Source organism: Saccostrea echinata, unplaced genomic scaffold, assembly GCF_033153115.1.
Source record: "Saccostrea echinata isolate AGI-Se365-2 ecotype Australia unplaced genomic scaffold, CSIRO_AGI_Sech_v1 ptg000029l, whole genome shotgun sequence".
In the NCBI taxonomy this organism is placed as follows: Eukaryota; Metazoa; Mollusca; class Bivalvia; order Ostreida; family Ostreidae; genus Saccostrea; species Saccostrea echinata.
Window position 1 is genome coordinate 31,674,059 of NW_026889778.1, and position 12,090 is coordinate 31,686,148.

General features: G+C 32.4%; 1 protein-coding gene across 2 annotated transcripts in view; it reads right to left on the reverse strand.

The window, feature by feature from the left end:
- The window catches only part of LOC133195808 (neuroglian-like), a 594,903-nt gene that overhangs the window by 399,561 nt on the left and 183,252 nt on the right, over positions 1–12,090 (reverse strand). For both annotated transcript variants that reach the window (XM_061331757.1, XM_061331758.1), the window contains exon 9: positions 3,611–3,742. In XM_061331757.1, coding sequence (XP_061187741.1) covers positions 3,611–3,742 — 132 coding nt within the window. The remainder of the gene's footprint in view (positions 1–3,610; positions 3,743–12,090) is intronic.

Here is a 12,090-nt window from a genome sequence, read left to right on the forward strand (position 1 = left end):
CCATGTTTGTGTGTTTCATCAACATAAGACCTAGTCCTACATGTACATTTATCAATTAATTGACTGCCTTTATGAAATTAAATTAAAAGAAAGTTTTCAAGAGTTTATGAATCAACCATAAAATACTCTCAAATTATTTCAGCTACAGGTAGGCAAGCTAAACACCTTTAGTTGCAAATGTTGACAAATAATACTTGTTTTATGTAATAACAATTTCAGATAACAAATGCATACATGTATATAACATGTATACATAAAGATCTGTTTAAATATTAAAATAGTGATTCAATATTTATTTCTTTTCTGAAGTACATGTATAAAAATAGAAGAGCATTAATCTTAATAATATTTAATAAATTACGTCTAATGGTCATAACTTTGAATTTAATCAAAGCATGGTATAAATTTATATAAAATTTTGGAGGGTTGTTTTGATAGCAATCTACAACTGGGAGTTGAAGGGCAAGTAGGCAGGTCTTCATGACACATTAAATTATTTTCTATTCTTTTTTTGATAATCAAGCAACAAAAAAATAATGTTTTCATGTCTATACCAATGAGAGGTAGAACAAAATTTTTGATAAACATTAAACTAGTATTAATTCTTTCTGTACATTTTAATTATAAAACAAATATTTTTTTAAACAAGTCAATATATCAAATTCATTTATTGAGATATAAAAGAGTTTGAATTTTGAAAAAAAAAACAGAAGGGCCTTCTTTGAATAAATTAAAATAACTGTAAAATGTGACAGTTTTGGAATTATTTTCATATTAAATACACTTAATATGTATTATGTAAAATAATTGAAATGTAATTGAAATTACAGGGTATTTTGTTCATTGTAATTAATTATATTCAATTACAAGTAATTGAGAAAATGGTCAATTACAAAATATGGCCAATTACTTTGAAAAATGTAATTAATTACACTCAATTACAATTATACTTTTATCAATTATCCCATCCCTGACAGTGGCCTACTTTTCAGTTGACATATTCTGAATACCCAAGATGCATCAATTGACAAAGTTTGATGATTTGAAGCCAATTAGTACCTGAAATATTTAAATAGCTATAAAATTTTAAAAAGTAGGTCACTGTGACCTACTTTTCAGTTGACATACTCTGAGAACTCAAGATGCATCAACTGACAAAGTTCAATGATCTTAAGCCAATTAGTACGTACCTTGATCATTTAAATATAGCCATAAAATTTCAAAAGTAGGTCACTGTGACCTACTTTTCAGTTGACATACTCTGAGGACCCAAGATGCATCAACCAACAAAGTTCAATGATTTTAAGCCAATTAGTACTTGAAATATTTAAATAAAGCCATAAAATTTCAAAATGTAGGTCATAGTGACCTAATTTTCAGCTGACGTACTCGGAATACCTAATATGCATCAACTGACAAAGTTTGATAATTTGAATCCAATTAGAACCTGAAATATCCAAGGTGGCGAGATATCAGAGTTGAGACTTGACATTCAAGATTTTACTGCATAGCAAAAAAGACAAGCTTATTATATGTACATGACTTCAATACTGACTGTAGCTCAACATATTTCAGAATTCCCTCTATTTTTATTAAAAATCTAAGAAGTTATTTTAAAAATCTTGTTTATCAAACGTGTTCTTTATAGAAGTCTTTCTAAATTCACAAAGTTTCAGCACAAAGTTTCAGCATTCGCACGTAACTTGCCTTTATGTCAGAACAGGATATGAAATGCGCTCTATAAACTTGGAACCGTATAAAGTCGACATCCGATATACGGAAAAAAATTAAAAGCGGATTATTTTTTTCTTTTTTAATTCAGGAAGAATGTACATTAAAATTAATTATTTTTAAGAGATTTGTGCATCTAAACTAACATAGTGATGTTAGATGCATGAATTAGGCTGATTCTGTCAATCATGTCATTAATTGGATTGTTTCCTGTTGAATACATTTTAACTACAAAATATCATTGAAACATTTAATTCCTTAGTTTGAATTATTCAGTGTGTTTGTTATTCATTGTAATTTAGTAACCTTTTTTCAAATTTAAAAGTTATGTTAGGTTTTGATATAAATAACTGTCTGTACATTTCCGCAGAATCGCTATAATTACCCAAGCAGAACATAAGGCAATTAACTTCTCAAAGACACCGAGGGGGCTTCGGATTTACCTACAAACACAGTCTAATTAATTAAGCAGCGTGCAGTCAAAACATGGGTGTGAAAGGTGTGAAATTTTGACGTCGAGATACCCAGAGTTTGTCCGTGCGTGACTAGCAACCCTATCTGACAAAGGTTCAGTAGAGCAGAAAATTGCTGATGTCGACATATACCAGGTACATTTTGCTCTTGGGACTGTGAATATACATTGAGATAACCCGGGTTGTCAACATTACCGAGGTCGACATATTAGAGTTTTTGCAAATCATTTTTATAGTAAATACTGCCGGGACCACGGAAGTACGTCTACATATCCCAGGTTGTCGACATATCCGATGTCGAGATACGGAAGTTTACCTGTATAGCCATAATTTTTTTTTAAAAAGGTCACAGTGACCTACTTTTCAGTTGACATACTCCGAGGACCCAAGATGCATCAACTGACAAAGTTCGATGATTCTAAGCCAATTAGTACCTAAGCTAACAGACAGACAGAATGTCATACCATAATTCTCATTTCTTAAAATGGGTGTATAAAAATTAGGATTATAAAAAATTTTCTTAATATCAAGAAAATTTGATTTTAGAAATATTCTTTTGTTCATTTGGCATATCAAATAAAACAATATCCAGATAGAACCTGGAGGCATAATCCTGTTTAGTTGAGGCTATAATAAAAAAATTCCTAGATTCTCTTCCTTCCTGCCCTGATTTTTTACCCCTGCTCCAATTTTTTAAATTTTTGTTTTTCTTCATTTTAATACTGATAGAGATTGGTAATCAACTTACCATTCAGCTTTCATTTCATATCCCACGAAAGTCAGCATGATTTGAACAACTTTTTTAATTTTTGTTTTCTTCATCTTAATACTGATAGGGATTGGTATTCAACTTACCATTCAGCTTTCATTTCATATCCCACGAAAGTCAGCATGATTTGAACAACTTTTTTAATTTTTGTTTTCTTCATCTTAATACTGATCGGGATTGGTATTCAACTTACCGTTCAGCTTTCATTTCATATCCCACGAAAGTCAGCATGATTTGAACAACTGACAAGATAGTTATTGCTGTAATATGTATTAAACAAGAACCATTTATTGTGAAAGATTGATGATAAGCAGTAAGAGATATACATATTTAAATTGATCTCAACTATATAGCCATAATAGATAAATCTGCAATGATTGATCAGGTCAACAAAATAAAAATATATAATCAAATCCTTGATTTTTCAAAAATTTCAGAGAGAATATAGGAATTTTTTATTATGACCTTATTAGCCAACTTTTATTTGTCTGGATATTTAATTGATATTCAAAAGATAATCACTGCCTGATCCCAAGTGAGGGTGACGTTCTCTACAAAGTGCTAGCCATAATCAAAAATTTACTGAGGCCCAAGATCACCGAGCCATCAAATTTTTGAATTTTGTTTCTTATCCTACCTTTAAATGGTTTTCCATCAATAAACCACTCCACATTTGGTGAAGGGATGCCTTCTGCTTCACAATTTATAGAGGCTGATTCACCAACACTAACTCGTGTATCAACTGGTGGAATTTTCCAGCTAGGTTTTGCTGTTAAAATAACAAAGTTAGCTAATTAATCTGTTGAAATGATAAGAAAAACAATGCACACAAGCACTTGAGACATTTTTTTTCAATTTTCATACATGCTCATGCATTCTACAATCTTATTTTTATTAGCAAAATGAATCATACAAAAAATCTCTATTCACTGTTGTATTTGGAATGGGAAGGGTAATATTAGTTACAGAGTTTTGTAGTGACAGGGCACGGGATGATACCTGGTTAGTAAAATTTCATACCTGGCGAGGTGAGGTATGAAATTTACTTACCATGCAGGTATCATCCCGTACCCTATCACTCCAAAACTATGTAACGAATTTACCCCACCAATAAACATTTATGCATTGTCTGAGGTTTGTAAAATTGTTTTTCTCACTATATTATGTTTCATAACTCATACAAGGACTATTATGATGTCATGTTGTGTTATGTAATCTTGTTTTGCGAGTGTTTTGTGCTGTAATAATGTAATGACAGTTTTGAAGACTTTCAGTAAAGGGAGGAAAAGGTTCCATCTCGTTACTTACATTAATTAACTGTTAAATTGTCAACAGACACTCAGCAAACCTTGTGAACTCGAGTTTTCGAACGTTACAAACGAACGATAACTCTGTATCGACCATGTATTGATTTTCAAGTGACTAGGTATAAGTAATACATCCCCTTCACGTGACAGAGTTCAACCAATCGTAAGCCAGGATTTCATTGAAATATCATTAGAGGTGGGGTAATTTTCTAATCATGACAAAAAAGGGAAAATAATAGAAAGGTGTAAGGTGAATAGAATTTGATACTGGAGGATATATGAAGTCCATAATTGTATCCATACTTTCTAAAGAAAATTTGTGTATATGTTATATTATACATGCATGTACTTGATGGAAGTTGAACTGTTCAAAATTCCCTTGGTCATTGCACACTATTTGAATTGATTATTGTCCCCCACTTTCACTGAAAGTGGGGGATATTAGTTTGGGTCTGTCTGTCTGTATTTCTGTCTGTCTGTAACACTTTCGTTTCCGCGCGATATCTTGAGAACCCTTTGAGCTTTCGCAATGAAATTTTGCATAGCAACTCCCTATGGACTAAAGAAGAACCTTATTAATTTTGAGGTCAAAAGGTCAAAAGTCAAGGTCATAAATTCATAAATTCTGTCTGTTTTAACACTTTTGTTTTCCGCGCGATATCTCACAAATTCTTTAAGCTTTTGCAATGAAATTTTACATAAAAACTCCCTGTGGCCTAAGGAAGACCTCTATTGATTTTGAGGTCAAAGTTCAAGGTTGTAAATTCACAAATTCCGTCTGTGTGTAACACTTTCGTTTCCGGGCGATATCTCAAAAAGCTTTTGAGCTTTTGCAAAGAAATTTTATACCATAACTCCCTATTGCATCTCTCGCCCCTCTCAAAGTGTCCCGCCCTGTTTTTCTTTTAATTTATTGTATATTTAAAAGTCACTTGGCACTATTTTTAGCACAGGGGCATGTGGAGAGTTATTACATATGATACAGGTTGTCAGTCCACTTTATATTCTAATTACATGTATTAGAACTGTTAAGTAAAGGCTAAATTAGACAATATGTAATGTGTAAAATTTTGACAACATCAAACATGAATATAAACATTATATGTGACCTAATGTTTGCATTTAATCAGACTTAACTCAATGTGAGTCATATTATGGAAATGAGTAGATCAACTTCTTGTTACATAGTCAAAAAAAGCATAACTCTTACCACATTATCATTACTGACTTTTGTGTGTGACCTAGTGTTTGCCTTTAATTTGCTGTATAATCAAGTGCCTCCGTGGTCTAGGGGTATGTTGCTCGCTTAGCAAGCGAGAGGCCCAGGTTCAATCCCTGATCGATTCTATTTTTCTTCTTTTAATGGGTTTTTTTTTAGGATTTACTAAATGATAGGCCTACTATTCAACATGTGAAATGAAAAAGTTATGATGTCTGGCTTGTACAAACTCATAAAATCATTATTACAGTGTGATAAATATTCTGTTAAAAATTCTATTAAAAAGAATTTTCTATACACATATTAAAGAATAAGCAATCAAATCTTTATATCCATATTGGCTTTTTTTTAATTTGCTTCAAAATACATGTATACATTTAATAATTCTACAAATACAGGGGGACAGTGTGACCCCTCCCCCCCCTCCCGAACTGCGCATGCTCTTCTTTTTTCCCTAAGTGGGGGGCAAAAATTCTCTGAATTAGCTTGTATAGTGATTGTCAATGGGAGTTCTATCTCAACTAATTTACTTCTGTGATATTCATTTTAAACTTGCATAAACATCCACCATAAAATAAACTATGTCATTTTTCTGAATGAATCTAATTTTGATTACTGAGGCCAATGTTTGTTTGTCTTCTCCCGACTCAGGATGAAAAAGTTGGGTCGGTAGGTAGATGTCAATTTTTTTCCTCAGAAAATTTGAATTTCAATGCTGAATTTTCAAAATCTTTTGTCCATAATGCATAAAAAATAATTGCTTCCTAGAGGTTAAAAAAGTTTTGGGTCGGGCCACCATTCTTAGCCAGTCGGTCTGGAGAGGGCAACCAAACAATTTTTTAAAGATGGCCTTACATGTAAGTTAATGCAATTATATTTTATTAAACTTACTTTAAATATTATAATTTGATCAAAGTAATATTGATTTATACAGAAGCAAGAAAGTTTGAAAATTGTCCAAACAGACCTCATTTGCCACACAGCGACACCTATAAACACTGGCAGCTAGGGAAAGGACTATATTTGATATTAACCAATATTTGCCCCCAAATCAAACTTTGATGGAGAAATCTAAAATTATGTTCTAAACAAGGGGGATTTCTGCAGACTTCAAAGCATTAAATATTTTCATCAGCCATGACACCATATGTTAAATAATGGCATCAGCAAAATGACGTAAATTCAAAATTTCCATGATGAAAAAGGCTTATATAATGTCAATATTTTGAGTAAAAATCTGCTCCAGGTCAATGTTTTGATATAATGTGTAGAATGATATTTATTTTTAATATTGTTTTATACAAAGATAGTTAAAACTTCTTTGAATTGTGACATAACGTATTTTCTCCAACTTGCCTGTTCAATGCTGTCGTAGTTTGACTCTGTCGTTAAACACATAAATACGGTAGTATACAACAACTATATTTAGGGAAAATACCCGAAATCAAACAATAATCATTTTTTTTAGAACATTTTGGGCACATTCTTTTATTCCGACATTATTTACCTGGGGTACAATATTAACTACGATGACTGCCATTTTTATATTTCTTGTCCAGGGATTTGATAAAACACGCATATGACTATTACTGGTACATGTAACAGTGAGCAACTGAAATTATTAACATGCTATAATTTTGCTTGAGATATTATTGTAAAAAATAAATTTAATTGAGAGTACAATCACAATTTAACAGTCATCATGAATTTCACAGTTTTGTTTGTTCAATGATGTATAGCACTAATACCCCTGTAACGGAACGTGGATCTGTTAATCATGCCCCGCAGGTGTTTAAACCAACACAGGTGTTAACACTTTTGTGTACACAGTGTACATCCCTTTATCTGTCAGACAATTAAAATTCTATTAGAAGCCAATCTTTGTATAATTCAGTTTACCCCTTGGGATATTAAATAAAATAGTTATGACTAGCGGTATATTTGGTAAATAATTTTAGGAATTTACTGGCAACAAGTTATTTCACTCATCTGACATTTAAATAAATATCATAAGACAATGAAAAAATATTTAGGTATACTATTTCAATTAATCGTTACAAAAAAATGGTTAAAAAAAAAAGATTGTAATTGTGAAAACTCTCCAAAAAAAGTATTTTTAACTTTGATACGGTTGCGGTTTTATTTTTAGTAAACGATTGCAACTTCCAACTTCACAAGATGGACACAGCATGTTGTAAATATACTTTGAGACATTATTTACTAGATGATATAATAAGTTTTTTTGTACATCGCGGATATTTAATGGAATTTATTTTGTAAGAAATCAATGGAATAAGTATTTAATTCTTTGTTGTTTATTTTTTTTTTTCTTGGTAAAATAATTTTTAAAAATACGAAAATGGCACAGATTTGCTTTAAAATTGACGTAAATTTTACTGATTTTGGACATTTTTTTTGTAAACTTGAGCCTTAGATAGGTCGATTTGTTAAATAGGACGACCCCAGCGGTTCTGAGAAAAAAGTATTGTCCTATCTCCCAAAAATTACGGTACAAAATATTTTTTGTCAGTAGTAGTATAGATTCAATTCCCCGCGCTTGCACGGGATTTTATCTAGTGTCCCATAATAAATTTCAGTGTGAGAAAGGTTTATATGGTTTTCATTTGCATAAATTGTATTAAATTATTTTTAAAATGCAGAATTGAATTTAAAAGACGTAAAAAGATAATATAACCTTCAGATATAGAATTAAAACAATTAATATCTTTAAAAGTATAGATTTATTATGGAGAAAAAGTGACGTCTATTAAAAAATGCAGCATTTTCAACTGCAGTTTTTTGTAAAAACGGATGTGGCCACACTTTTGTAAGGATATTTTTTCTCTTTAATATTAAAAATCTAGTTATATTTGTTCTTTCTGTGAAGTTTCGCTTACACACTCGGATGCGGCCATATTGAAATATACATGTAGATTTGAAGAGGAGGAAAACGTCAAAAATAAGGGAATTCTGGAATATTAGACTGGTTTTGAATGTTATATAAATGAGAGGGCGCTCGAGTTGAGAAAAATTGTTACCCATTTCACACACAAGGAAACCTAAACAGTAACTTGATACATTTGATAAAATGTAAACCTGCATCTAATTTTTGCCGATTTTACAAGGCCGATTATTGGGCTTTCTTCAAAAAACACAATATTTGCTATATATATATATATATATATATATATATATATATATATATATATATATATATATATATATATATGTATATATATATAATTATGTATATGCCAAATTTCATGTAAATGGTTGTCAAAATTTTAAGATATTTGCATTTAAATATGCCAACGTGACAATTTTGTCAATATTCTGAAACAACTCGATGAGTACTGAGCTTACTGCTCACTTAAAACAAGTCAGCACACAAAAGGTTAATATTATATAAATAGTGCACGTTTTTGAGTGTAACAGTTGAAATTGACACCCCAAGGAAAACCATTGTCAACCGACACATCAGCGGAGGTTGACAATGGTTTTCCGAGGGGTGTCAATTTCAACTGTTATCCTCAAAAACGTGCACTATTTATTTTATTATACTGAATGTCTTATTCATTTCGGATGTCATAAAAAAAATTCGGAGATCGTCATTAAGTTCACGCTTAAAAAGCTTTCAAACTCCCCGCTTCTATTTTTCTCAATAAGAAAGCTTCGGAAAAGATTTACCAACCTCTTTGTTTGTTTGCTACTCAAAAAGTCCTTTATCATCAAAAGTTTGCATTCGCAAGGATGTTTTGTCTGTCGTTTGTTGTTTTCAAGTAAGCTACATCAGACGAAACTTTTATTGACGTCGTTTATTCGGCTTCTTTCAAACGCACAACCGACGTTTTGAGAATTCTACGGTGAACCGTACGTGCATGATTTGAACGCATGTGACATTTTCATAATGTTACCCGTTGTCAAGCATGTTGCTAACGCTGAGGGTAACATTACGGATTGTTAAATGCGTCTAAACCAATCAGATTTTAGTATTTAACATGAAAGTATAATAATTGAAATAAGAGAGGATATTCAATGTTTTGTAGTTGGATATGGAATTTATTTCACGAGTGGGACAGGTTTTTTTTGTAATATTTTCATGAATGCAAAGCACGAGTGAAAATATAAAAAACAAGAGGCCCATGGGCCACATCGCTCACCTGAGTAACTTTGGCCATGCTGTTCTTTACCAGATTTCCACCCTTTTAATATACCTATTGTGGCCCCACCCTACCCCCGGGGGTCATGATTTGAACAATTTAGAATCTACACTACCTCAGGATGCTTCCAAATAAGTTTCAGCTTTATTGGTCAAGTGGTTCTTGAAAAGAAGATTTTTAAAGATTTTTCTTATATATTTCAATGTAAAACTTGGATTCCCTACTGTGGCCCCGCCCTACCCCTGGGGGTCATGATTTGAACAATTTAGATTCTACACTACCCCAGGATGCTGCCATATAAGTTTCAGTATTTCTGGCCCAGTGGTTCTTGAGAAGAAGATTTTTTAAGATTTTTCTTATATATTTCAATGTAAAACTTGGATTCCCTATTGTGGCCCCGCCCTACCCCCGGGGGTCATGATTTGAACAATTTATAATCTACACTACCCCAGGATGCTTTCATATAAGTTTCAGCTTTTCTGGCCCAGTGGTTCTTGAGAAGAAGATTTTTTAATGACCCCACCCTATTTTTGTCTTCTCTTGATTATCTCCCCTTGTGAGGGGACTTGGCCCTTCATTTTAACAATTTAAATTCCCCTTCACCCAAGGATGCTTTGTACCAAGTTTGGTCAAAATTGGCCCAGTGGTTCTTGAGAAGAAGTCAAAAATGTGAAAAGTTTACAGACGGATGGACAGACAGACAGACGGACAGACAGACGGACGGACGGACGACGGACAAAATGTGATCAGAAAAGCTCACTTGAGCCTTCGGCTCAGGTGAGCTAAAAATCCTGTCTCAGGAGTGAAATAAATTCTATATCCAACTATTGAATTTTCTGTTTATTACATTTTCTTTGATTTTCCCTGTGCCCCTGTCTTTTGTTAACACAGTGTCATAGGCTTTGACGTCATAGTTGAGCGGTTGAGACGTCATAGCTTAGTAAGATTGAAAACACTGTAACATGGATTTTAGCAATATATTTGGGGAGAAATTGGCAGTTTTAGTCTCTATCAAGACGGTTTAGTTAATATCTCTATCTTATAACAGACCAGAAATTATTTTTACTTACTTTGATATCCTTTCACACTGTGAGAGAATATCACTTTGGTATCCTTTCACACTGTGAGAGAATATCACTTTTATTCAGTAAATAAATCACAGTATTTCACTGTTGAAAATGTAATCTTTATCATATACTTAGTAGTAAATACACCGATTCTGCACTGTGCGATACGGGTGACGTCACTATACCCCATATCAAGGACCGGTCCGAAAATCCACATCACATATCGGACCGGCGGGCAAAAATCCATATCAAAGCGGAAGTAACATTTGTTTAAAGATAAAAAGTTAATTATAGTAACTTGATTTTATTTAAATACACGTAAAATATCTGTGGACTTAATTTGTTTTCAAAGACCTAAAATTTGCTTTATTAGATTTTAAAGAAAAAGGTCATAAACATGCAAGAAACATTCTTCAATGATTTTATGTGAACTTGCATATTAAGTATTTTAAATATATGATAAATAGAATACTACATACTGAAATCCATATCATATGTCATATCAGCCCTCGGGCCCCATATCAGCTCTCAGGCCTTCAGCCCTTGGGCTGATATGGGGCCACTTGGGCTGATATGACATATGATATGGATTTTAGTATGTAATATTCTCTATTTATCAACAATTTGGTAACACATACTATAAAAAGAAAAACAAAAGAATAAAACATTGATTGGGATATACTGATTGTTCATTTAATACTGAGTCAACACTAACTTAGGATACTTTCATATATAAATATGATTAATCATGACCTTGCTGTTCTTTAGATGAAGAATAAATTTAGTTATTTTCTTATGAATTCCTTTGTAAAACTTTGCTTGCCCAAAACACCCCACCCTAACCCCTGGGGTCATGATTTGAACAAAATTGAATCTACACTTCCTGAGGATGCTTCCATGCAAATATAATTAATAATGACTTTGTTGTTCTTGAAAAGAAGAATTTAAAAAAATATTATGCATTCCTTTGTAAAACTTTGACTGCTTATAGTAGCCCCATCCTACCCCTGGGGGTCATGATTTGAACAAAATTGAGTCAACACTACCTGAAGATGCTTTCATAAAATATGATCATTCATGACTTTGCTGCTCTTTAGAAGAATTTAAAAAAAAAAGAAATTCTTATGTATTTCTCTGTCAAACTTTGATTGCCCCCAGTGGCCCCACCTTATTCTCGGGTGGCATGATTTGTCCAAAACTTGAAACTCCACTACCCAAGAAAGCTTTTCACATAAGTTTCATTATTTCTGGCTCAGTTGTTCTTAAGATTTTTAAATTACCCCACCCAATTTTCACTATTTCTTAATTATCTCCCCTTGGAAGAGGGTGTGGTCCTTTATTTGTATAAACTTAAATCCCCTTTA